At 43.5% G+C, this 27,869-nt stretch overlaps 1 protein-coding gene across 4 annotated transcripts in view; it reads left to right on the forward strand.

The window, feature by feature from the left end:
• Positions 1 to 26,987, forward strand: part of LOC105009402 (protein kinase C beta type) — a 34,823-nt gene extending 7,836 nt beyond the window's left edge. The window contains exons 3-18 of one of the 4 annotated variants that reach the window (XM_034294119.1): positions 5,720 to 5,799; positions 8,604 to 8,615; positions 9,887 to 9,998; positions 10,336 to 10,464; positions 12,145 to 12,301; positions 14,054 to 14,188; positions 14,477 to 14,573; positions 14,712 to 14,855; positions 15,467 to 15,640; positions 16,006 to 16,097; positions 16,284 to 16,346; positions 16,799 to 16,937; positions 17,411 to 17,491; positions 17,743 to 17,850; positions 17,976 to 18,116; positions 24,626 to 26,987. In XM_034294119.1, the coding sequence (XP_034150010.1) occupies positions 5,720 to 5,799; positions 8,604 to 8,615; positions 9,887 to 9,998; positions 10,336 to 10,464; positions 12,145 to 12,301; positions 14,054 to 14,188; positions 14,477 to 14,573; positions 14,712 to 14,855; positions 15,467 to 15,640; positions 16,006 to 16,097; positions 16,284 to 16,346; positions 16,799 to 16,937; positions 17,411 to 17,491; positions 17,743 to 17,850; positions 17,976 to 18,116; positions 24,626 to 24,778 (1,817 nt within the window). In that variant the 3' untranslated portion in view covers positions 24,779 to 26,987. Of the gene's footprint in view, positions 1 to 5,719; positions 5,800 to 8,603; positions 8,616 to 9,886; positions 9,999 to 10,335; positions 10,465 to 12,144; positions 12,302 to 14,053; positions 14,189 to 14,476; positions 14,574 to 14,711; positions 14,856 to 15,466; positions 15,641 to 16,005; positions 16,098 to 16,283; positions 16,347 to 16,798; positions 16,938 to 17,410; positions 17,492 to 17,742; positions 17,851 to 17,975; positions 18,117 to 19,418; positions 22,198 to 24,625 lie in introns of those variants that run through there. The other 3 variants (XM_034294120.1, XM_034294121.1, XM_034294122.1) reach the window with 3 other exon arrangements.
• The last annotated feature ends 882 nt before the right edge of the window (positions 26,988 to 27,869 follow it).

Here is a 27,869-nt window from a genome sequence, read left to right on the forward strand (position 1 = left end):
CCACCAACTGACCCATAGGCCTAGTTCCCCCCAACTGACCCACAGGCCTAGTTCCCACCATCTGACCCACAGGCCTAGTTTCCACCAACTGACCCACAGGCCAGGTTTCCACCAACTGACTCACAGGCCTGGTTCCCACCAACTGACCCACAGGCCTGGTTCCCACCAACTGACCCATAGGCCTGGTTCCCACCAACTGACCCACATGCCTGGTTCCCACCAACTGACCCACAGGACTGGTTAAACTCTGCAATGGTAGATGAACATCAGCCTTGAGTTGGCATTAACTCAGTTCTCTGGCTTATAATTTTAAAGCCTGGCTTCCCTTTGTTTCCCCATTTGAAAGCAATGTTTGAAGATTTTAACTGAATAGCTGGTCAGCAGAGTTCAAGTAGTTTGTTTGTCAAATGCACCAAATAACACATCCTTCACAATTAAATGATTGTGACACGGCACACGACATCTACGTAGTAAGAATTAAGAAATATATAAAGCAAAAAAATATATAGCAATATACATAACAATGGAATGCCGGTTCACACCTCACTTCTTGTTTTATCTTGTTACAATTTTTTATCCCAGTTGTACCATTACATTTGTCATTCATTCTGCCAGGCTGAACAAGCTACACTGCCTTCTGATCCAAACTTCTTGTTGACAAATGCTCAAATGAGTAACACGGCCAACCAGTTTAATCAAGTTTGGGCTTATTCCTGTGAAAGTCAAATCCGAACAATAAATACTCAAATAATACATCCTCATTTTGGGCCTCCCTTTAAACAAGTACAAGTTATGAACAATAGCTGTAGCTTAAGTCCAAATAATCTTGTTGTCCCAAAGCTTTACAAAAAGTTATACCACAGTAGCTTAATATTGGCTGCGTCTTTGTCTCCCAGTTGGGTTCATGTGGACTGGGACAGGAGTAGACAACAGCCTGTGTTTCCTGTTATCTTCGGAGGCTGCTGGTTTTCCCAGGCATTTCTTTCCATGCTGTCGTGTTAAAGAGGATTTTAGATGTGTATATAACATCTGTTTCCCTGGAGATAATGATGGCCATGTGCTTTCTAGGTTGCCCTGGATCAGAGGGCTGAGCTGATAGAATTGTAGAATGCCTTCACTTAGAAAAGACCTACAGGCATTAAGCCTTTGCACAGGTTTTTCAAAATGTACCTCTCGACATTGTTTATCTAACTGTAGAGTTGTTTGCTATCGGTACGATGAGCATTTCAGAAGAAGCATTCTTCTTTGGATGTCTGATGGCAAATAGGTGGCAATTTTATAATTGCATATCAATGTTTTAAATGTACATAATCAAGCTAATACAAAACATGCAATTGCCCAACTTTATTGTACAGTAAGCATATAACCTTGCTATGGAGAAATGCCACCAAGGCAGATCTGGCTGTTGAGAACAGTCAGCAAGTGAATCATTTCTAATAATGTTCTACTGACTTTGCACAACACTTTGAGCAACACTTTCATTGACGAGCTGCAGTTCTTGTTTCAGATTTCTCAAGTAAATGTAAGTCATTGCTATGACCTGACCGATCAGTTGCCAGTAAGCTAACTAACTAGTCTGGACCACTAACTAAACCAGCTAACTAACCAGACCAGCTAAGTGCCACAGGACGTGGAAAGAGACAGTTCAGGTGGCTGGATTGTTGGTGTGATGATGAACCTGTATTGACCTCCAAGTTTTGGAACAGTGTTTGACTGTTTGAGAGGGGTTATATAGGCTTCTATGGGCCATATCATTTTGTCGGAAATCACGGACGGAATCACGAAATAAAAATGTATCTTTATATGAAAATACAATTTGAATATATTCTCTTAATATTATTAATAACCATCTCGTTTTGCCTACTCCAAAATTGCCGTGAATCTGGAAGGACGGGCACGGCAGGCTGTGTCGTTCCTTTGCTTAGTGGTTGGGACTAGTTCACATGGACCTTGTTGTCACTCGGTAGTTACAGTTCTGAAAGATGTCGATGCATCCTTCACATGGACCTTGTTGTCACTCGGTAGTTACAGTTCTGAAAGATGTCGATGCATCCTTCACATGGACCTTGTTGTCACTCGGTAGTTACAGTTCTGAAAGATGTCGATGCATCCTTCACATGGACCTTGTTGTCACTCGGTAGTTACAGTTCTGAAAGATGTCGATGCATCCTTCACATGGACCTTGTTGTCACTCGGTAGTTACAGTTCTGAAAGATGTCGATGCATCCTTCACATGGACCTTGTTGTCACTCGGTAGTTACAGTTCTGAAAGATGTCGATGCATCCTTCACATGGACCTTGTTGTCACTCGGTAGTTACAGTTCTGAAAGATGTCGATGCATCCTTCACGTGGACCTTGTTGTCACTCGGTAGTTACAGTTCTGAAAGATGTCGATGCATCCTTCACGTGGACCTTGTTGTCACTCGGTAGTTACAGTTCTGAAAGATGTCGATGCATCCTTCACATGGACCTTGTTGTCACTCGGTAGTTACAGTTCTGAAAGATGTCGATGCATCCTTCACATGGACCTTGTTGTCACTCGGTAGTTACAGTTCTGAAAGATGTCGATGCATCCTTCACATGGACCTTGTTGTCACTCGGTAGTTACAGTTCTGAAAGATGTCGATGCATCCTTCACATGGACTCCAGATCGATGGCACACTTTATTTTTTGATTCATTATTTATTTTCGGTTTGTCCAGAAAATGCTAACGTTCTGCAGGCACAGGAACGCGCTGCCAAAAAAACCGAGGGCACGTTTCAACAGTTCTACCTGCCTAGCGGTGAGCTTGGTGACTCGCCATAACCCCCGGTCTCAACAATTTTATTCGGATGAAGGCTGGGTGGGTTGTATGACATTGCTAGGCCTAAAACATACTCCCCCCCCCCCAGCAACCTATGAGAACTAGGCCAAAGTATGCCTCTCAAAGACAGATTTCAGCTGCCATCCCACGCTCAAACAGAATGAAGTGATCTGAACAGCACTAAGCGAACTGTATGTTACTGCAGCATTTTATGTGTTTGCGGGTTTATGGTTCAGTTGCGATCGTTAGAATTAAACTTGAACCATACAGTCTGTGGATGGCGTGTCTGGCCTGTGCTGGTAAAACACAGCCGTCCTACGCACCTCTACTGCCTAAGGGATTTATATGCAAGCATGATATTAAAAATGGAATCCGAAAGAAATTAAACTGATATCACGGAATTTGAAAAATAAATAAATAAACGGCATTGGCCAAAATTACCAGATTTTAGGGCCACCTGCTGGCAATGTGCAGTTCCTTATTCTGGAATAATTTAGAACCCGTATAGAGGTCAGAGTGCATGACCCTTTCTGCAGGCTAACCTGTGGTTGCAGTTTACCTCATCCAGAAGGAACAGTGGAGGGATGACTTGGTTGGATCAAAGTTGACCTGTAGATTATTTAATTTTTTTAAATACTGAACTGAATGTAGGTTCTACGAATTATAGGTTATCAAATCTACAAATTACACCTGCGACTAGTTGTTCAAATTCCCGACGAGGGTGTTTTTTACAATGTTTGTAAATTTACATATTTAAATTTCTTACCAAGTGCATTTTGGTGAGAAATAAAAGAAATGTTCTTTCTCCCTTCGCTTTCTCCTTCTCTGTCTGTTCCTTTCTGTTTTCTTTTTCTACTGTAGTTTCTCTTTCCTTAAGTTCCTGTTTGAGCGTTGACTCTAAGGTGATTGGCTTTTGTAGTTGTACATCAGGGTCATGGGCGGGGCTAGGTCTCTCCAGTGGTACCTCCCCTTTAACCCCTCAGGGGTTGGCCCGGTTCTGCTGGTTGCTAAGCAACAGGCCAGAGAACCCCTTGGCCACACTCACTAGGCTTGTCTTTCACTACTGAGGTGTGTATGTGTGTCTGTGTGTGTCTGAATGGTGTGTGCGTCTGTATGGTGTCTGTGTGTGTTGAGTTAGTCTGCAGTGATTTTGTGGAAGACATGAAAACACTAACAGACGATTCCTCCACCCACTCACCTCCCAGCTGTGCCTCCCGCCCACGCAAACACACATGGAGAGGCAGAGCAGAAGACACAGTTAGGAAGAGATGCGGTCGGCATGTTTCTGGCTCATTTCAATGAAATATGCTTTGTTGACATGATGTAACAATATGCACTGTGTTAATTAACCAATGAAGCGTGTGAGGGTGTGATATATGGCCAGTATGGGGCACGACACAGTGCAATATGATAAAATAATGATCAGGTCTTATCGACTGCACATCACCATGGTGACAGGCACAGGTGTGTTTGTCTGTCAAACAGTGTGTTTCACCTGGTGGTCATGTAGACCTCCAGGTGACCAGCCCTGGGTTCCCCCGAGGGATGAGACCTGTTCTCATCAGAGACGCATGTTTTCACATTTTGTGGGAAATGACACCTTTTTACGGTTCTTGTTTGGAAATGCCGCTGTCCTGGTTCCGCTGTGTTCCAGAGACCAGGCAGTATTTTCTCTACCAGGTGACAGGCTTTCCTGTGTCTGCCCTTTTCAGGCGTCCAGGCTGTGCTCGCTGAGTCTATATGTTGTCGAGGTTTCAGTCAGTAGCCCCAGTCCGTTTGCATGGCGTACTGCCGCTTTAATTCTGTTTGTTTTGTAATTGGGTTCCTTCTAACTGGCCGTCCTGGTTCTGGCACTTCAGTGAGTCGGTTGAACAGGTTTGGGAACTCCGCCTCAGGTTGGATCTGGGACTCATCCCTGGATCTTGGTGATGAATGGGAGCGGTCACATATTTGATATGTTTCCAGAATTTCATTGTTATTTTTTCAATGTTTATTATTAGTGGATATTGGCCTAATTCTGCCCTGCATGGATTTGTTTTAGTTTTCCTCAAGGTGTGTGGGAAAACCTTCAGGAGCTCTGCAGTCAGAGTTTCAATGGAGTGTTAGTCTTGTTTTGCAGACCAACCCACACCTTGCTGTGATGAAGTGCAATTGATTCAATTATTAATTAATTACATTTTAACCAACTTTGAATAGGTATTTTAGGTTACATGTGCAGTGGATGTAAAAGTCTACACACCACTGTTAAAATCCCAGGTTCTTGTGATGTAAAAGAATGAGACCAAGAAAAATCATGTCAGAACTTGTTCCACCTTTAATGTGACCTATAATGTGAACAATTCAGTTGAAAAACAAACTGAACTCTTCCACTGCTCCTGTGGTGTAGAATGCCCTGCATCTTTCCCCTGCTAATTCATTCAGTCCAGTTTAGCTCTCTTCCTCACTCCCCCCTCACTCCCCCTCACTCCCCCTCTCTCCCCTCCCTCTCCTTCTCTCTCCCAGAAAGAGACATCAACCAGGTTCAAGTTCATGGAGAAACTGAAGGTCAACCAGTTTTCAGTGCAATAGAATAACCAGACAGACACACACCCTGTAGGACATGTTGCTTTTTCTCTCTGTGCCGCTAGGAACCCTGGGTAGGTCTCCCCAGTTGCCATGAGCTTCCTGCCAAGTTAATTAACCTAAATAATTCATCATGTCAACCGGTCTGACCTCACACACACACACACACACACACACACACACACACGTTGTTGCATTTTGTATGTAAGTCTATGGGAAGTGATTTATTGTGTACCGTGTTTTGTAATATTAAAGGAAGTGTATGCCCGCCCTTTTCCCAGTGTTTTATTTTACGGTAGATTAAATATATGAATTGTATGCTGACAGTGTCTCTCTCTCTCTCTGCTCAACAGTGTGTTGTTTCGTCGTACACAAACGCTGTCATGAGTTTGTCACCTTCTCCTGCCCTGGGGCTGACAAGAACTCCTCAGACGTAAGTACTAATCCTAATCTCCTACTCTCTCCTGGTCATCTCCCTATCACCTCCTTGTCTCTCCTGGTTTCTTTCTCCTCCTGGTCTCTCTATCTCCTCCTGGTCTCTCTCCCCCTGGTCTCTCCCCCTGGTCTTTCCTGGTCTCCTGATCAATCTCTCCTGGTCTTTCTCTTTCTGGTCTCTCCTGGTCCCTCTCTCCTAGTCACTGTCTTCTGGTCTCTCTCCTGGTCTGTCTTTCCTCCAGGTCTCTCGTGGTTACTTTCTCCTGTTCCCTTCTGGTCACTGTCTTCTCCTGGTATCTCTCTCCTCTTGATCCTAATGTAAAGGACATTTTGTTTACATTTGCAAAGACAAAACAATAAAAAATCAAACATCAATAAGAAACATCAATAAGAAATGAAAGTGGAAGAAAAAAAACACCAAATTATAACTAACACTAGTTTTATTGATTTTATTTGTTTTTGGGTTTGTGTGATCTGAGGGAGAACTGTATTTGTCTAGAATGTGTTGATACGTTTTTCACAAAGTTAAGAAGTGCAGCTCGGTTTCCACCTGGTTTTGTGGCGGTGTGCACCTAGCATGTTTTCTCAGTGTCGCCATCCTTGGGCTCTGCAGGGTCTGGTCTTTCTCTCTTCTCTTGGTCTCTTATTCTGGTGTCTCCCTACTGGTTCTCCTCTCTCTTCCTGGAAATCCTCCCAATACATTTGTCAGGAAGTGTAGTTCAGTTTCTAACTGGTTTTGCGGGCAAACTGTCTTCCTTGGAGATCCTGCCTATTCTCTACCAGCAGCCCTTCTCTTTATCATCTTCAAGCTTTCTATACGCTCTCTTTCCAGTCTCTCTCTCTCTCTCCAGTCTCTCTCTCTTTCTCCAGTCTCTCTCTCTTTCTCCAGTCTCTCTCTCTTTCTCCAGTCTCTCTCTCTTTCTCCAGTCTCTCTCTCTTTCCAGTCTCTCTCTCTTTCCAGTCTCTCTGTCTCTCCAGTCTCTCTCCAGTCTCTCTCTCTCTCTCTCTCTTTCCAGTAGCATTCTCTCTCTCTCCAGTCTCTCTCTCTTTACGGTCTCTCTCTCTCTCTCTCTCTCTCTCTCTCTCTCTCTCCAGTCTCTCTCTCGCTTTACAGTCTCTATCTCTGTGTGTCTGTCTGTTCCGGGCCTTCCCACTGTAAGCCCATCTCTCTGTTAAACGGTTCAGTTTAAATCCCCTGATGTCAGAAAAACCCTTCCCTCTCACTACAGTGGCATTATCATCCCCTTTCATTAGAGGATGACAAAAGTATTTTTATGTTATTACAGTGAACACATTACGCATTTTGTAATGACAGGATGCATTTAAAAGTGCACGCACATTATTGTATCAACAGGATAAGGAAAATATGAGGCTTGTGAATGGCCCTCCAAAAGCACATTATCCTCCATAAAAGGCAGATGGAACTCTTTCCCAGAGACATATTGAGAGGTTGGCCAATAATTTTTTTCCTCTGCCTTTTTTTTCACCACAGCCTGCTTAACTTGCAAGGAAACGTATGTTTCATTTTGAATTTGGCCCAAATAAAATGCGTCACTGACTCTACTAAATTTACATTTCTTATTATATTAACAAAGAGTTTCACATTTCAGCGTCGTCTCAATAAACTTGGCTAACTAAAGCTGGAATGGCTAGCTCTCTGGAGATGTAATGTGAAGCTGGCTATGTAGATGTGGGTTCTTTTTTAGCATTGATCATTTGCGCTAGATTGGATCAGAATATATAGACCCATTTAAAATAGATCATAATGTATGTTATCTGCCTAGTATCATCAACCACTCTTGAAGCTTAAAAAAGTAAATTTAAAGGCAATAAAAAATATTTATGCATTGTGATACTTTAGCCTAGCAGCCCTTTTTAATGGGAGCTTATCTGAAACCTTTTGACTGGTTTCATCAGCGGTCAAAAGTCTATGGGTTTTCAGAAATGTGGGTTTCAGTTAATATTTAAGTGTGTCAAACACCTGCATCTGGTTGTTTTGTATTTCAAGGCTAAAATTTCTGCAATTTGTTTTTTGGTTTATAATTATAATATTTCTTTAATTTGCATAATTGTGCCCTCGTGATTGGGATATGGTAGAAAAAAACGAATCACTATTTACAATAGGGATGTTTGGGTTAAAATGTTCTCTGTCTATCTTTACGTCCATCTCCATTTATCTGTCTGTCTCTCCAGTATCTCTGTCTCTCCATCTATGCCTGTATCTCTCTGTCTGTCTCTCCAGTATCTCTGTCTCTCCATCTATGCCTGTATCTCTCTGTCTGTCTCTCCAGTATCTCTGTCTCTCCATCTATGCCTGTATCTCTCTGTCTGTCTCTCCAGTATGTCTGTCTCTCCATCTATGCGTGTATCTCTCTTTCTGTCTCTCCAGTATCTGTCTCTCCAGTATCTGTCTCTCCAGTATCTGTCTCTCCATCTATGCGTGTATCTCTCTGTCTGTCTCTCCAGTATCTCTGTCTCTCCATCTATGCCTGTATCTCTCTGTCTGTCTCTCCGGTATCTGTCTCTCCATCTATGCCTGTATCTCTCTGTCTGTCTCTCCGGTATCCGTCTCTCCATCTATGCTTGTAACTCTCTGTCTCTGTCGGTTTCGCTATAATCTATCAATCCATCTTTCATCTTTAATCAATAAACCTTGACATCGAGTGCCAGGTTAGTTATATTGTCAAAGTGTAAATATAATAACATTGATCAGACAAATGGCAATAAGGCTGTGATGATGACGGAACATATATAATAATAATAATAATAATAATAATACAATTGTCTCTCTCTCTTTTCTAGGGTGGGGATGAGGTATTCAAGTAGGGAAAATTGTTTTGGTGTTATTACGTAAAGGGATGGTGTCTCAGTGTGTGTGTTATTAATTAAAGGGATGGTGTCTCAGTGTGTATGTTATTAATTAAAGGGATGGTGTCTGATACGTGGAGAATTGATACAGGATGTTTTGGGGGTTCTGTTAGGTGGTGTCTGGATGTAGAGGAGGGGTTGTTGGTTTGGGGGTTCTGGAAGGTGGTGTCTGGATGTAGAGGAGGGGTTGTTGGTTTGGGGGTTCTGGAAGGTGATGTCGGCATGTAGAGGAGGGGTTGTTGATTTGGGGGTTCTGGAAGGTGGTGTTGGCATGTAGAGGAGGTGTTGTTGGTACAAGTGTTTCTGTGTGTGGTTGTATATAGTGTAATGTGCGGAAGTTGGTGGTGGTTTTAGGGTGTGGTGGTGGTTTTTCTGTAAAACAATTAGTCTAATTAGTGTAATACGAAATATGACATTAAAACAGGACAAAGTATTTTCCTCTCTCTCTCTCTGTCCATCCCTCTCTCTCTCTCTCTATCTCTGTCCATCCTTCCCCACCTCCATTCTGTCAGGACCTTATCACTTCTCCAACACCAGATGTCCTCTCTTCCCTTCTCTCCTCTGTTTCAATCTCTAATCATTCCTGGCAGGAAAGCCTGATAATATTCCTAACAGCATTCCCACAGAATTCCGTCCTTTCTCCAACATGGAATACAAGGACAAGTCAATGGGATAAGACTGGCGCCTGGATCTGTCTGTGTTTGTGTCTGTGTGTTTAAGTTAAATATTGATCCTGGGAACAATGATTAAATTAGCTGCATGTTAATATAGACTGCGACCTCAGCAGAGTGTGTGGGGGTGTCTTGTTCTGCTGTGTTCTGCTGTAGTTGTACCACAGCGCTAACGGAAAAAAGGCTGCAAACAAATACAAACTCTGCTGATGGCAGTGAAGCAATGTTGACCTTTGCCCTCTTTCACCTGTCTGACCTTATAATGTATGATGGGAGATTATGGAATGTGCAGCTCTGCACTGCTACGTTAAATAATAACACACATACACACACACACACACACACGGACAGAGATGAAACACATACACACACTTTACATCTCTGTCTGAGTTAATACATTTTTATACTGCCCGTCCCCTAAATCTATATGCCCCTTCCTCTATGCCTCACCCTTTTCTCTATATACCCCTTCTCTCTCCCTCTTTGCTGCTCCCCTTTCTCTCTGCCGTTTGTTCATTTTATTCTGACTCTCCTCTCCCTCCCCAGGACCCGAGGAGTAAACACAAGTTCAGGGTCCATACGTACTCCAGCCCGACCTTCTGTGACCACTGCGGATCTCTGCTCTATGGCCTCATCCACCAGGGCATGAAATGTGATCGTATGTATCGCTGTTCACACCCTGGGGCACAGCTACATCTGGTGGACACTCGCTGTAATAGCACCGTTGTGCTTTGTCCAAATAAAACAAACACAATAAACACCTACTCTGATAATAGCCTGTAACACAGGGACACCTAGTGGCCAGAAACAGGGACTGCAGCTGCAATGATCGAAGCAGTTCAGTGTTTAGATTTAGGGGATTCATTTGTTTTGAGTTTAGGTTTAAAGGTGGGTTAGTTGTGGGGGTTAGAGAAAATAGGATTGAGAATAAATGTTTGTCCCCAAAGTCCTCACACGATAGTAAAACAAACATGTATGTCTGTGTTTCTCCGTAGATTGTATGATGAATATCCATAAACGTTGTGTCGCCAACGTCCCCAGTCTTTGTGGAACAGACCACACAGAGAGACGAGGACGAATCCACATCACAGCAGACATTAAGGACAACACACTGACTGTTTACAGTGAGTATAAAACACACATCACAGCAGACATTAAGGACAACACACTGACTGTTTACAGTGAGTATAAAACACACATCACAGCAGACATTAAGGACAACACACTGACTGTTTACAGTGAGTATAAAACACACATCACAGCAGACATTAAGGACAACACACTGACTGTTTACAGTGAGTATAAAACACACATCACAACAGACATTAAGGACAACACACTGACTGTTTACAGTGAGTATAAAACACACATCACAACAGACATTAAGGACAACACACTGACTGTTTACAGTGAGTATAAAACACACATCACAGCAGACATTAACGACAACACACTGAATTTTTACAGTGAGTATAAAACACACATCACAACAGAATTCAAGGACTTCAAACCTTCAAATGAACAGTAGAGACGTGGCGCTGAAATTATTTTGGATTTATAGCTAATCCTGTCAAAGTATCTTAAAAGGAATTCTAGATGTCTAAAGGCAAAATATCTCATTAATGACCTTCAGATCATCGCAGTGTTTCTATGAATGTGCTGAATGTGCATTTTACAAAGAGGGGAACACAGACAACAACTTCTTAGAAATAACTTTTCCTGTGGGAAAGAGCAATAAAAACTATTAAAAAACACCTAACAGTGGTCAGTTAGTCTGTTAGTACAACCACTTATTTTGGTGGACTCACCTAATTGAGGTCAGGTGACGGGGGCGGGGGGGGGGGGGGGGGGTTACTCCCCCAATCACACTGCAAATAAAAGTTTTTTCAACAGAGGCTACCGGAATACTGGACTTTGTCCGATTGAGACTTTGTCTGTGTCTTATTTGGCACAGTATGTGCTGGAAAGAGGTTGGCGTGTGTGTCTGCGTTTGTGTGCATGATGAGGTTTAACTGGAAAGTCCATTATTTGATCAATGAGCCAACGATTGACTGGCAGCCCTGGAACATACTCACCCAGACACAAGAGAATTGATTGTCCCGACTGACAGACTAAACGGGCGATGAGTGGAAGCTTAATGGATGACAGGGAAGGGACGACAAGGATGAATAGAGTTCAGGGAGTCCGATACAGGGGGCGGGGTCAATTCCAGTTCAATACCGAATGTCATTCCTAATGGTTCTCATTAAATACCTCCAGAGATGTACAGGGACGGTTCCTGTCTGAACAGGAATGTGATCAGGGGGATGGGTGAAGATAATGATGGCTGAGGGTGAAGATAATGATGGCTGAGGGTGAAGATAATGATGGCTGAGGGTGAAGATAATGATGGCTGAGGGTGAAGATAATGATGGCTGAGGGTGAGAATAATGATGGCTGAGGGTGAGGATAATGATGGCTGAGGGTGAGGATAATGATGGCTGAGGGTGAGGATAATGATGGCTGAGGGTGAGGATAATGATGGTTGAGGGTGAGGATAATGATGGCTGAGGGTGAGGATAATGATGGCTGAGGGTGAGGATAATGATGGCTGAGGATGAAGTTTGATAATGGCTCAGGATAATGGCTGATGATGGCTGAGTATGAGGTTTGATATTGGCTGAATATGATGACTGAGGTTGATAGCTGAGGATGAGATTTTTGATGATGGATGATAATGTTTTTTAAATCTCCTTACTCCCCCTCCCCCTTCCCTCCACATTTCCTCCCTTGTCCTCCTTCCCTCTTCTTCCCCTCCTTTCCAGTCCAGGAGGCTTGTAACCTAGTGCCCATGGACCCTAATGGTCTCTCTGACCCCTATGTGAAGCTCAAACTCATCCCCGACCCCAAAAGTGACACCAAGCAGAAGACCAGGACCATTAAGTGCAACCTGAACCCTACCTGGAATGAGACCTTCACGTTGTGAGATATCTTCTCTTTGTAATATCTCGGTTATAGAGACCTTCACCTTGTTAGATATCTTCTCTTTATAATATCTTGGTTATAGAGACCTTCACCTTGTTAGATATCTTCTCTTTATAATATCTCGATTATAGAGACCTTCACCCTGTTAGATATCTTCTCTTTATAATATCTTGGTTATAGAAACCTTCACGTTGTTAGATATCTTCTCTTTATAATATCTTGGTTATAGAGACCTTAATGTTATAAAAAATCGACCCTTTATAATACAGCTCCTGAAAAAATTGAGACCACTGCACCTTTTTCTTTCCTTTCCGAAAAAGATTTTGAGTGAGGATCAGAAGGATTAAAATTAAAAGACCACTGCAAATTTTACACTTCAGTTCCTAACTCAAAACTTTCCTTTTCAACTTTTTGGAAAGGAAAGAAAAATGTGCAGTGGTCTCAATTTTATCCAGAGCTGTATCTTGACTATAGAGACCTTCACATTGTGAGATAATCTCTACACTTTATAATAACTTGGCTATAGAGACCTTCACGTTATGAGATATCTCTACTCTTTATAATAACTTGGCTATAGAGACCTTCACGTTATGAGATATCTCTACTCTTTACAATAACTTGGCTATAGAGACCTTCACGTGATGAGATATCTCTACTCTTTATAATATCTTGGCTATAGACACTTTCATGTTGTGAGATTCATGTTTGACACATTCTGTGTAGGTAAGATAATAAACATTGTCGACTGGCTTAGTCCTGTAGACAATCAATTCACGGTTATTTCAGATCAAACAGTAAGGAAGACCATTGCCTGTTAAGCACCGTTAAACACTGTTCAATATATCCATATGAACACTTCATAGGTCATTCATCAGAGTTTCCTCCCATGTTCTGTTCAAACAAAGACACACATCAAATCGTATTGCCAAACCATGCTAGTTGTTGCATATTTAGATCACCACTTTAATTTTATTTGGGGATATACAGTACCAGTCAAAAGCTGAGTAATGTGCCTTTAGGTAATTATTTTCCCACATACCACATTTTAAAAGAAAAGAGTCTGATAAAAAAGAGCCTGATCGTAATGACTGTCTCTTCCTGTAGTTCTCTAAAAGAGCCTGATACTAATGACTGTCTCTTCCTGTAGTTCTCTCAAGGAGCCTGATAGTAATGACTGTCTCTTCCTGTAGTTCTCTCAAGGAGCCTGATAGTAATGACTGTCTCTTCCTGTAGTTCTCTCAAGGAGCCTGATAGTAATGACTGTCTCTTCCTGTAGTTCTCTAAAGGAGCCTGATAGTAATGACTGTCTCTTCCTGTAGTTCTCTGAATGAGCCTGATAGTAATGACGGTCTCTTCCTGTAGTTCTCTGAAAGAGCCTGATAATAATGCCTGTCTCTTCCTGTAGTTCTCTGAAGTAGCCTGATAGTAATGCCTGTCTCTTCCTGTAGTTCTCTGAAATAGCCTGATAATAATGACTGTCTCTTCCTGTAGTTCTCTGAAGGAGCCTGACAGTAATGACTGTCTCTTCCTGTAGTTCTCTGAAAGAGCCTGATAGTAATGACTGTCTCTTCCTGTAGTTCTCTGAAGGAGCCTGACAGTAATGACTGTCTCTTCCTGTAGTTCTCTGAAAGAGCCTGATAGTAATGACTGTCTCTTACTGTAGTTCTCTAAAGGAGCCTGATAGTAATGACTGTCTCTTCCTGTAGTTCTCTGAAAGAGCCTGATAGTAATGACTGTCTCTTCCTGTAGTTCTCTGAAGGACTCTGATAAGGACCGTCGTCTGTCTGTGGAGATCTGGGACTGGGATTTGACCAGCCGGAACGACTTCATGGGAGCGCTGTCCTTCGGCATCTCAGAACTCCAGAAACAAGGAGTGGATGGATGGTGAGATGGTGGGAGGGAGGTGGAGGGATGTTAATAGTGTTCATCTATAGTGTTAGTCCACAGTGTTAACCAATTATGTTAATATTGTTAATCTATAGTGTTAATCCACAGTGTTAAGCGATAATGTTAATAGTGTTAATCTATAGTGTTAGTCCACAGACCTAAGCGATAATGTTAATAGTGTTAATCTATAGTGTTAGTCCACAGTCTTAATCAATTATGTTAATAGTGTTAATCTATAGTGTAAATCCACAGTGTTAAGTGATGATGTTAATCAATGTTGTACAGGTTTAAATTGTTATCCCAGGAGGAAGGAGAGTACTTTAATGTCCCTGTCCAACCAGATGGAGAAGAGGGAAATGAAGAGATACGACAGAAATTTGAGGTGAAACTTTCCCCCTAACTACAGTGACCCCTAACTACACACAGTGAATGACCCAGTTATCTGATACATTTGTACAGCTGCCACATTGATGTCCTGTGTCTCTTCTTGTCCTGTGTCCCTTCCTGTCCTCTCTATCAGAGGGCTCGGATTGGTCCTGGTAAGAACACCGATGGGTCATCATCTAACTCCATCTCTAAGTACGATAGTAACGGTAACCAGGACCGTGTCAAACTAACAGACTTCAACTTCATCATGGTGCTGGGCAAAGGAAGCTTTGGAAAGGTAGGCTGACTGTGTGTGTGTGTGTGTAGACGGCGATACCGTGTGTGTGTGTGTGTGTGTAGACGGTGATACCATGTGTGTGTAGACGGCGATACCATGTGTGTCTAGACGGAGATACCGTGTGTGTGTAGACGGAGATACTGTGTGTGTTTGTAGATACAGATACTGTGTGTGTGTAGATGGGGATACTGTGTGTGTTTGTAGATACAGATACTGTGTGTGTGTAGATGGGGATACTGTGTGTGCGTGCGCGTGTGTGTGTAGACGCAGATACTGTGTGTGTGTGTGTGTGTGTGTGTAGATGGGGATACTGTGCATGCGTGTGCGTGTATAGATGGAGATACTGTGTGTGTGTGTAGATGGAGATACTAGGTGTATTTACCACAACAAGGTAAATACACCTTATTGTGTCCAGCCTGGTAAATACACCTTGTTGTGTCCAGCCTGATAAATACACCTTGTTGTGTCCAGCCTGGTAAATACACCTTGTTGTGTCCAGCCTGGTAAATACACCTTGTTGTGTCCAGCCTGGTAAATACACCTTGTTGTGTCCAGCCTGGTAAATACACCTTGTTGTGTCCAGCCTGATAAATACACCTTGTTGTGTCCAGGTGATGTTAGCAGAACGTAAGGGAGCAGATGAGCTGTACGCCATCAAGATCCTGAAGAAGGACGTGGTGATCCAGGACGATGATGTGGAGTGCACCATGGTGGAGAAGAGGGTCCTGGCCTTGTCTGGGAAACCCCCCTTCCTCACGCAGCTACACTCCTGCTTCCAGACCATGGTACACACAGACACACAGACACAGACATACACACAGACGCACACGCTCACTCACATGCACACAGTCTGTCACTCCCCATTCTAAAGAGCAGATGCATTGCCGCCAGCCATCCGGCTCTCATGAAGGATTTTCCAGAGGGTGAATACTGTAACATACCAGGGGAATACTGTAACATACCAGGGGAATACTGTAACATACCAGGGGAATACTGTAACATATCAGGGGAATAATTTAACATATCATGGGAATGTACAGCTCCGGAAAAAATTAAGAGACCACTGCACATTTTCTTTCCTTTCCAAAAAAGTCTATCTATCTATCTTCTCTCTGTCTCACTGTCTGTGTATATGTATGTCTGATTCTAGGACCGGTTGTATTTTGTGATGGAGTATATCAATGGAGGAGACCTCATGTATCAGATCCAACAGGTTGGAAAGTTCAAGGAGCCCCATGCAGTGTAAGTACAGGCACACAGGCACAAACACAGACGCACAAACACAGACACACAAACACAGACACACACCAAGGAATTATGCTTTCTGAAGAAATCCACCCAACACCACACACACACACACAGTCCAGTGTCTGGTCGAACTATGTGTGTGTTTTGTCTAACTGTGTGTGTGTGTGTGTGTGTGTGTAGGTTCTATGCTGCTGAGATTTCCATCGGCCTGTTTTTCCTACATTCCAAAGGCATCGTTTACCGGTGAGTCTGTCGTGCATCAATTACCAATGGTGAGTGGTGATTGGTGGAATGCTTTGGGTCAGATACCCACAGTGAGTGGTGATTGGTGGAATGCTTTGGGTCAGATACCCACAGTGAGTGGTGATTGGTGGAATGCTTTGGGTCAGATACCCACAGTGAGTGGTGATTGGTGGAATGCTTTGGGTCAGATACCCACAGTGAGTGGTGATTGGTGGAATGCTTTGGGTCAGATACCCACAGTGAGTGGTGATTGGTAGAATGCTTTGGGTCAGATACCCACAGTGAGTGGTGATTGGTAGAATGCTTTGGGTCAGATACCCACAGTGAGTGGTGATTGGTGGAATGCCTCTGGTCAGATACCCACAGTGAGTGGTGATTGGTGGAATGCGTTGGATCAGATACCCACAGTGAGTGGTGATTGGTGGAATGCATGACTGTATTATATTCTACAGGGACCTGAAGCTGGACAATGTAATGTTGGATGCTGAGGGCCACATTAAGATAGCTGACTTCGGGATGTGTAAAGAGAACATGCTAGATGGAGTCACAACAAAGACGTTCTGTGGGACCCCAGACTACATCGCCCCGGAGGTAGGGCCTCTGTCTGCCTCTCTGCTTCTCGGTCTGCCTCTCTGCTTCTCGGCCTGCCTCTCTGCTTCTCGGTCTGCCTCTCTGCTTCTCGGTCTGCTTCTCTGCTTCTCGGTCTGCCTCGCTCCTTCTTCTCTGTCTGCCTCGCTCCTTCTTCTCTGTCTGCCTCGCTCCTTCTTCTCTGTCTGCCTCGCTCCTTCTTCTCTGTCTGCCTCGCTCCTTCTTCTCTGTCTGCCTCGCTCCTTATTCTCTGTCTACCTCGCTCCTTCTTCTCTATCTGCCTCGCTCCTTCTTCTCTATCTGCCTCGCTCCTTCTTCTCTGTCTGCCTCGCTCCTTCTTCTCTGTCTACCTCGCTCCTTCTTCTCTGTCTGCCTCGCTCCTTCTTCTCTGTCTGCCTCGCTCCTTCTCTATATGTCACTGTCTCGGTTTCTCTTATTTTTCTTTCCTCCTCTTTCTTCCCTCTCTCCTCCTCCAGATCATAGCGTACCAGCCATATGGGAAGTCTGTCGACTGGTGGGCCTTCGGAGTTCTCCTGTATGAGATGCTGGCTGGACAGGTGTGTATGTCTTATTGTATGAGATGCTGGCTGGACAGGTGTGTATGTTTTATTGTATGAGATGCTGGCTGGACAGGTGTGTATGTCTTATTGTATGAGATGCTGGCTGGACAGGTGTGTATGTTTTATTGTATGAGATGCTGTTATAATGACGGTCATTGTAGTTCTACAGTAATGATGTCTTCTGTAGTTCTTGTATGATGATGGTTGTAGTTCTAATATTGGCTGCTGTGCTCGGTGTCCCTTCCCAGCCTCCCTTTGATGGTGAAGATGAGGATGAGTTGTTCCAGGCCATCATGGAGCATCATGTCTCCTACCCCAAAGCAATGTCCAAAGAGGCGGTCGCCATCTGCAAAGGGGTGTGTATAAGCGTGCACATGCATCACACACACACACACACGTGCTACATGTATGATTATACTATCATCCCTTTTGGGCTCTGACCTATGCTCAGGCCTGCCTGACCTTTGACCCCTGTGTTTAGTTGATGACGAAGCACCCCGGAAAGCGTCTGGGCTGCGGTCCTGAGGGGGAGCGGGACATAAAGGAACACGCCTTCTTCCGCTACATGGACTGGGACAAACTGGAGAACAAGGAGGTCCAGCCGCCATTCAAACCCAAAGCTGTGAGTCCCACTATCTCTACACTATCACAAGTCACTACTCTATCACAAGTCACTACTCTATCACAAGTCACTACTCTATCACAAGTCACTACTCTATCACAAGTCACTACTCTATCACGGTCACTACTCTATCACGGTCACTACTCTATCACGGTCGCTACTCTATCACCGTTGCTACTCTATCACCGTTGCTACTCTATCACGATCTCTGCGCTATCACAGTCGCTACGCTATCACCGTCACTATGCTGTCACGGTCGCTACTCTATCACGGTCGCTACTCTATCACGGTCGCTACTCTATCACCGTCGCTACTCTATCACCGTCGCTACGCTATCACCGTCACTATGCTGTCACGGTCGCTACTCCATCACCGTCGCTACTCTATCACGGTCGCTACTCTATCACGGTCGCTACTCTATCACGGTCGCTACGCTATCACCGTCGCTATGCTGTCACGGTCGCTACTCTATCACGGTCGCTACTCTATCACGGTCGCTACTCTATCACGGTCGCTACTCTATCACGGTCGCTACTTTATCTCCGTCGCTACTCTATCACGGTCGCTACTCAATCACGGTCGCTACTCAATCACGGTCGCTACTCAATCACGGTCGCTACTCAATCACGGTCGCTACTCTATCACGGTCGCTACTCTATCACGGTCGCTACTCTATCACCGTCGCTACTCTATCACGGTCGCTACTCTATCACCGTCGCTACTCTATATCTGGGTTCCCTTAGTAATACCTCCTAGACACACACTGGTCTAGTGATGGGAGAATCGACATCAACACAACCCTGATTTAGAATCAGTTTCTTGTGTTTCACTGGTGAAGTCAGGTAAGAAAAACAGCCATTGGTTTATTCATACCCCAACCTCTAACCCTAAACCTCATCCACCAATCGTCTCATGACTGGAGTTCTTGCTAGTGATGGGATGCTGAAACTTCATTTCAACCCAATAGACATCCAACATCTGAACTACGTCAGATCTGATTGGTTAATAGCCTCATACTCACCAATGTCCATTCATTTTCTTTTCCAAATATTTTTTTGCTCTGTAATGGTTACCTCATCCTGGTCTCCTGGCTCTCCAAGAACTGGGTTGGAGACCAAAATGTTATCATTTTAATATATATATACATACATATGTTATATATGAATAGAAATGGAGGGTTCTGGTAATCTTCCATTCACTTCATTTTAGTTTTCTAGTGTTTGTCCTCTCCTTTATGTTGTCTTTTTTTTTCTCATCCATCCATCCATCCCTCTTTCTCTCTTGTCTCCCCCTCCTTCACAGTGTGGCCGCGAGGCGGAGAACTTTGATCGTTTCTTTACACGCCACCCCCCTGTCCTGACCCCCCCAGACCAGGAAGTCATCATGAATCTGGACCAGGAAGAGTTCCAGGGTTTCTCATTTGTTAACCCAGAGTACCCCAACATGGACTGACCAATCACAGCGCTGAATTGGTCCTGCCCCTTTATGTCATTCAAGATATTGGTTTAGGATCCAGATTGTCTGAGGGTCAGGGTGTTTCCCAACTGTCTCTCCTTCTTGAAGTGTGCACTTGTTCACTCCTCATCACCACACATTCAACAGCATCGTACATGCCCTTTTAACAAGTGCTCACTTCAGGAGAAAGGAGAGGTAGTTTGGACACTGCTGGGCCTTCTGACCTCCAGACCATGACAAACCCCTTCTCTGCCATATCTACTGTTCAGACCCCTCCACTTGAGGTAAAGTTGTTCTTAAACACAGATCTGGGATCAGATTACAAAACCCCAACTACTAATGTGAACCATTACATGCTGACCTAACAACAGATCTAGGATCACTCCTAACCATAGATCTAGGGTCAGCACTAACCACACAGATCTAGGATCAGTCCTAACCAGAGATCTAGGATCAGCACTAACCAGAGATCTAGGATCAGCACTAACCAGAGATCTAGGATCAGTCCTAACCAGAGATATAGGATCAGTCCTAACCACACAGATCTAGGATCAGCACTAATCACAGATCCAGGATCAGTCTCAACCACAGATCTTGGGTCAGTCCTAACCACAGATCTAAGACATGTTTTAACATTCACCATTAGTTACTAACCTTACTTAACCACAGATTTAGGACCAGTGTTAACCTGGTTAAGATTAAGATCTGACTTTTTGGGGAGTGGCTAGGGACAATATTTACTGAACTGAACCATGTGTACCAATCTATGATGCTGAATCAATCGATTAATAATTGATAACCCACCAATCAATCAATGACATTCCACCAAACAAATCTCTTCCCACTGATCTGGGACTAGCTTTGATGAATCAATCAAACGGATCACCATTTCATTAGTTATCACTGTTGTGGAAATGTTATGAAACAAATGTTAGGAGAATGTTTCAGTGATGTTATTGCAAAGAAAGGGGTGGGGTGATAAGACACACACAGACACACCCACACCCACACACACACACACACGCGCGCGCACCCACACACACACAAAATGTTACTATAAAACTGTGTGCCAAAGCAGGGTCGGAGTTCAGGGTTCTCCTACGTTATGGAGACAAGCGGCAGCCATTTTGTGCCACAGAGCCCAACCAGCTACACCTCAGATACACAGCCTTCCGTGCAACTGGATTCAGACAGGGCTCATCTCAATGGCTTCATTCTACACCTTTTACCTGACGTCTGCGCACTTACAGTCCTCTTAAAGATCCACACGGACTCCCTCTAGCGAATGACTGCTCACTTTAGGGAGAAGGGTAAAGAACTGGTGCCAGTGGCGCATCGCTTTATGACCTCCATCAAGGTTACGGACACACATTTCCCAAATGACCACCCTATTCCCTGGGTTGTCCACCCTGGAGGGCAGTGAACTGCACAGGGAGTAGGGCCATTTGACTTGGACGAGGACTGTCTGACCACTGCCAAACAGGGATATTGTAGTGAGTGTATGAACAGGGGGTTGGTTATGCTAGCTGGTTTGTTAGCTGTTTGCTGGTTAATTAACTATGGGTTATAGAAATACTGGCTGTTTAGTTGGCTGGTTTCTAGTACTATAGGGCATTTAGACATTTTAGTTTTTTGCTTTAGTTTTTTTTGTAACTGTTTGAAAAAAGAGAGACTATGTGATTATGTTAACATGCAGTTGAATGTGTCAAATAATGTTAAGTGCTTTATCTTGTATCTAGAGAGACTGAGAAATATAACAATGACGATACTGGATGAACATTGTACTTGTGTGAGAGAGCTGACGGCGGCAGGCATTATCTGATCTGGAGCCCCAAACCCAGGTCTTCTTGTTAAAGCTTTACCCCTCCGACCGGCCACTTCCCCAGGGAGGTTTGCGGCCGGACATTCTCCCATCGATGAAGGCTTTTATTCCCCCAAAAATACTTCTGTCCTCTGGGGCGGGGGGGTACTAATGTAATGTGTAAACACAAATGTACATCCAACTTTTTTTTTACTTTACCGAATGCTTGTCATATCTCCTTACTGGGCACTGCCATTGGGGAATTGGGATTCAAGGTGTTTTATTTTCATTGGAATTCACATTGTATAGCCCTTCCTGACTGGTATTTAGTTCTTGAAATTAATATTGAAGTAAATATATTTTTCAGGGATAGGGGATGTAGCCATCATACATAATGATACTATGGTACAGATCTCCTGGAGCAAAGAGGCTAGGAGCCGCTCGAAAATGGATATCTAAATACCAAGGTTTAAAGATGGATGCCTAGCTACAAGGATTAGTAAAGATGGACACCTAGCTACAGAGATTAAAGATGGATACCTAGCTACAGAGATTAGTAAAGATGGATGCCTATCTACAGAGATTACTAGCAGAAATTATTAAACAGATTAGTAAAAATAGATGCTTAGCTACAATAATGAGTTAAGATGGACGCCTAGCTATAGAGATGAGTAACTATGGGGGAATGTTCACAGTAAGTTTGTGTCACTGTGAAAAGGGAGATGTATTGTTGATCTTGTTGTAAAACTGTCTTCTGATTGGTTAATATAATGTAACTAAATTCAACCTGTCTTCTGATTGGTTAATATAACATAACTAAGCTCACCTTGTCGTCTGATTGGTTAGATAACTAAGCTCACATTGTCTTCTGGTTAAAATAACTAAAGGTAACCCACTGGGGCCTACTGCTGTATGCGTCATAACACACAAATACTGCGTAAACACAAGGACCAGGCACTGAACACACACGCACACCTTAAAACTGTACAAACTCCAAAACAAGTGCTTTTATCCCTTTAACTGCAGAAATGCTGGGGCTGTCCCACTGGACGCCCTGTGAAATGAGAACCACATCATATCCACCATGTAGCAGCCCACTCAGTGTGCAGTTAATTCAGGTCCCTAGCGGTGTAATGACTTAGGCCCCAGGAGACCAGGGGCTAGAGTTTGGGCTGGGCCCAGAATGGTCCAGTCATTTGGCTGCTGGGTGGGCAGGTGTCCCTGGGGCTCAGAGACCCAGAGGAGGGATGGAGATGGAGAGCAGAAGGTAGGAAATATATAAATGTGCCTGGAAACTATCCCTCTTCTTTTCTTCTCCATCCCCCTCTCGCTTCTTTATCTTTCTGAGGCTTGTCTGTTTCTGAGGCTTGTCTGTTTCTGAGGCTTGTCTGTTTCTGAGGCTTGTCTGTACTGTGTGCCTTTCTCTGCAGCTCTTTGTAGTCTGTCAGTCTGTTTGTAGACCAGTAGTAGTATGTCTGTCTGTCCATTTATACACCAGTGGTTGTCTGTGAGTCTATATGTAGACCAGTGGTAGTCTGATTGTCAGTGTATATGTAGACCAGTAGTAGTCTGTATGTAAACCAGTTGTAGTCAATCAATCAAATGTATTTATAAATCCTGTTTGATATCAGCAGTTGTCACAAAGTGCTGAACCCCCAAGGAGCAAACAACAACAATGTTGAAGCACAGTTGCTAGGAAACAAGTAAACATTTAGGAAGAAACCTAGTCAGGAACCAGGTTCGGTGGGGTTACCAGTCCTCTTCTGGCTGTGCCGGGTGATGGTCAGCAGAGTGTCAGATGGAATCGCCAGGTATCGTCTTGATCAGCAACACAACCAGGAGGACTTGGGACAGGATGAGTCTCTAGAACCTGGTACTGCAGAGGTGTGGGCAAAGACCTAATGTCCTCCTAAGTTTAAACAGAGCAGGAGACAAAGAAAATGTAAAGAGCGCATTCCTTAGATTTACAATGGAGAAGGAGAACTGACCCCACTCCCCCGACACAGTAACATAGCAGTGTAAAACCTTGGGGCAGGGATAGTGGGGTCCAGTAACGCTGTGTGGAGTGTTACTCCACATTAGTGGAGCTATTTGGGAACAAGCCCTGCCTCCGGCTATTTGTTTAGAAATTCTAGGTACAATTGGAAGGCCTGCATCTTGCGATCATAGGTTACATTAGGTTATTCTGTATGTAGACCAGTGGTAGTCTGTCTGTCAGTGTATATGTAGACCAGTGGTAGTCTGTCAGTCTGTATGTAGACCAGTTGTAGTCTAGACCAGTGGTAGTCTGTCTGTCAGTGTAAATACTGGCCAGTGGTAGTCTGACAGTCTGTATGTATGTAGAATAGTTGTATTCTAGACCAGTGGTAGTCTGTCAGTCTGTATGTAGACCAGTAGTAGTCTGTCTGTGTATATGTAGACCAGTGGTAGTCTGTCTGTCAGTATGTAGACCAGTGGTAGTTTGTCAGTCTGTATGTAGACCAGTGGTAGTCTGTATGTAGACCAGTTGTAGTCTATACTAGTGGTAGTCTGTCTGTCAGTATGTAGACAAGGCGTAGTCCGTCTGTCAGTGTATATGTAGACCAGTGGTAGTCTGTCTGTCTAACAGTATATATGTAGACCTGCCCATCAAGGGATGTTTGTTGTATTTTCTATAATCATTACCATGGCTGTTTGTTGTGTGGTCTTGGTGGTCTTGGTGGTTTGTAGTACTGTGTTACCATTGGCTTTGTTGTGGGGTGGTTAGTATCCATGTTGTCTTTCTCTCACTCATTCACACTCACTTACTTTGGCTTTCGCTCTAATTCTTCTGCCCCTCCCCCTAACCTCCCTCTCTCTATCTTTCTGTGTCTCTCTCCCTTTGTCTATCTCTTTGTCTCAAATGTAATCTTACTGTTGCTGTGGTCTTGGGCTGGACCCCATGTCTTCACTTGGTGCGGTCTGTCTTCTATGTCTGAGATGCAGGGTTGTTCTAACTCACGTCCTCGAGGGGTGTGTTCTGTTTCAACACCTCTCTTCCTTCATTTCATCCTCAGAACCAATGTGCCACTTGGCTTTTACTGTCTACCGTTGTGCTTCGCTGCTCTGTCACTCTCCCTCCAGGTCTCTTTCCTACTTCTTCCCTGAGGCTCAACGTTACCCGTGTCTCCAATGAATAAGGCTCATATGTTATCATAGCTCAATGTTATAATAACATTAAACTAACATGTCTTCTCCTTGTCAACTCCCTCCTCTCTCCTGTTTCCTCTGACAGAAGAACCGCCAGGACACGGGGAACTTTGATAAGGAGTTCACCAAGATGGCGGTGGAACTCACTCCCACGGACAGACTGTTCATAATGAACCTGGACCAGAATGAGTTCCAGGGATTCTCCTATATTAACCCTGAATATGTCTTACAAGTCTAACAATGTCCAATGCATAGAGTAAATAACATACACTACATAATGTTTACGTTTCAAAACATTATTCCTACTAAACAGACCAGCCCTCATTAAATATTAATCTGTACAGTTCAGACAGCAAATTTAAATGAGTAGTCCAGCATGATGAAGTGTGTGCTTGATGTACTCATTGGTTTGATATGACCTGTTCTCAACATACTGCGGACTTCCTCGTTGGTTTTGGGTCAAATGTAGGTATTATGAAGGTGGCCTCATGTTCAAACATTTATGTTCAAAGTAGCTATCACTTCTGTTCAAAGTTAAACCATTAAGTTAATTGCATCTATAAACAAAGAGATTATTAAAAAAAACTGTAGGTTGTGTAAATTATAGACTAATATTTGAAATTAAAACAGTTAATATGATCGGTTTATTGTGTTAAGGCGTAGCGACTCTTCAGATGTTTCTAATGGAATCAGGATGTCTTGAAATGTGTCTTTTTGTATTACCTTATTCGGACAGTTGATGGACCATTCAGACAACTGTGGCAAGTGGCCTAAACTGTCAAAACACACTTCTCATCTAGACTAATACCACATTCATAACAACTTGAAAATTGTTCAACTCTGATCAACCGAAACCCCAGAAATTAGTTGCTCCAACAGAGGAAAATGCTTTTGACAGCACCATAATTCCCATTTCCTGTATTGTAACCTGCCCAGGACTGGACTTCCATTGTGGTTGTGGCACTGATGTACATTTAATTTGCATGTAATTAACATATATTAACATGTTATTACCAAGTATGAATATGTTATTACCACATTACCATACTGTCAGTGACACTCTCCCTGCTCTACTGTCAACGTCATTATCCCTGCTCTACTGTCAACGACACCATCTCTGCTCTACTGTCAATGACATTATCCCTGCTCTATAGTCAACGACACATTATCCCTGCTCTACTGTCAGTGACACACCATCCCTGCTCTACTGTCAACGACACCATCCCTGCTCTACTGTCAACGACACATTATCCCTGCTCTACTGTCAGTGACACATTATCCCTGCTCTACTGTCAGTGACACATTATCCCTGCTCTACTGTCAACGACACCATCCCTGCTCTACTGTCAACGACACACCATCCCTGCTCTACTGTCAGTGACACATTATCCCTGCTCTACTGTCAGTGACACATTATCCCTGCTCTACTGTCAACGACAATATCTACCAAAGACAAACTGGAGAATGATTTGGTTTTCTGTGGCGATACAGCAGTATTTGAACTAGGGCTTACACACACCAATACACCAACCATGATCACATAACATTACACACACCAATACACCAACCATGATCACATAACATTACACACACCAATACACCAACCATGATCACATAACATTACACACACCAATACACCAACCATGATCACATAACATTACACACACCAATACACCAACTATGATCACATAACATTATAAACACCAATACACCAACCATGATCACATAACATTACACACACCAATACACTAACCATGATCACATAACATTACACACACCAATACACTAACCATGATCACATAACATTACACACACCAATACACTAACCATGATCACATAACATTACACACACCAATACATCAACTATGATCACATAACATTACACACACCAATACACTAACCATGATCACATAACATTACACACACCAATACACCAACCATGATCACATTAATATATATTAACATTAATATATATCTCATAGGTCAAACTCTACAGAATATATGTTTGATACAGAACCTGCTCAATGATACACACCTGATGTTCCTGGTCCATTGTATAGTTTACAACAACCAACCAACTCCAACTAGTCTAAACTGGTCTGTAGAGGTTTGTGGAGGACCCAGGAGAGGCTGGTTTAAACCAGTTTGAGGAGGACCCAGGAGGGCCTGCTCTACGCCTGTTTGAAAAGGACCCTGGAAATACTGGTCTTTAAAGGACTCAGCAGAGACTGGTCTTAACTGGTTTAAAAAGGACCCAGGAGAGACAGGTCTACACTGGTTTGAATATGACCCAGGAGAGACTGGTGTAAAGCGGTTTAAGGAGGACCCTGGAGCGACTGGTCTTAATCAGTTCAGGGGAATGTAAGAGAGACTGGTCAAAACCGGTTTGAGAAGGAACCCATAGAGACTGCTCTAAACCAGTTTGGGGGGGGCCCAGGAGAGGCTGGCATAAATCAGTTTGGGGGGACCCAGGAGAGACTGGTTAAAACCAGTTTGATAAGGACCCAGGAGAGACTGATCTAAACTGGTTTAAGGGGATCCAGAAGAGACTGGACTTGTTCTAGAATGTTTTAAAGTTTGGTTACTCTAAGGGGTAGTGCCCGATTCCCTATATGTCCCAAACATAGTGCCCGATTCCCTATATGTCCCAAACATAGTGCCCTATTCCCTATATGTCCCAAACATAGTGCCCTATTCCCTATATTTCCCAAACATAGTGCCCTATTCCCTATATGTCCCAAACATAGTGCCCTATTCCCTATATGTCCCAAACATAGTGCCCTATTCCCTATATGTCCCAAACATAGTGCCCTATTCCCTATATGTCCAAAACATAGTGCCCTATTCCCTATATGTCCCATACATAGTGCCCTATTCCCTATATGTCCAAAACATAGTGCCCTATTCCCTATATGTCCAAAACATAGTGCCCTATTCCCTATAGACTTGTTTATCTTTATATGTCTGAGTTCAAGGCTTGACACTTAAAATATTGAATACCTCCTAAATGAAATGTTTAATTATGTGTATGTACAGTAAAATATTGATTACCTCCTAAATGATATGTTTTATTATGTGTATGTACTGTAAAACAACAGGAGGAATTTGTTCCTAAGGAGTCCAAGTGTGTCCCAACACCAGTGGGTCCACTGAGCCTCCCTGAAAATACATGTGGCTGGGATCCCGCTAGCTTACTGAGCCTGGCTGGAGATACATGTGGCTGGGATCCCGCTAGCTTACTGAGCCTGGCTGGAGTTACATGTGGCTGGGATCCCGCTAGCTTACTGAGCCTGGCTGGAGTTACATGTGGCTGGGATCCCGCTAGCTTA

Source organism: Esox lucius, chromosome 9 (assembly GCF_011004845.1).
Source record: "Esox lucius isolate fEsoLuc1 chromosome 9, fEsoLuc1.pri, whole genome shotgun sequence".
NCBI classification, from domain to species: domain Eukaryota; kingdom Metazoa; phylum Chordata; class Actinopteri; order Esociformes; family Esocidae; genus Esox; species Esox lucius.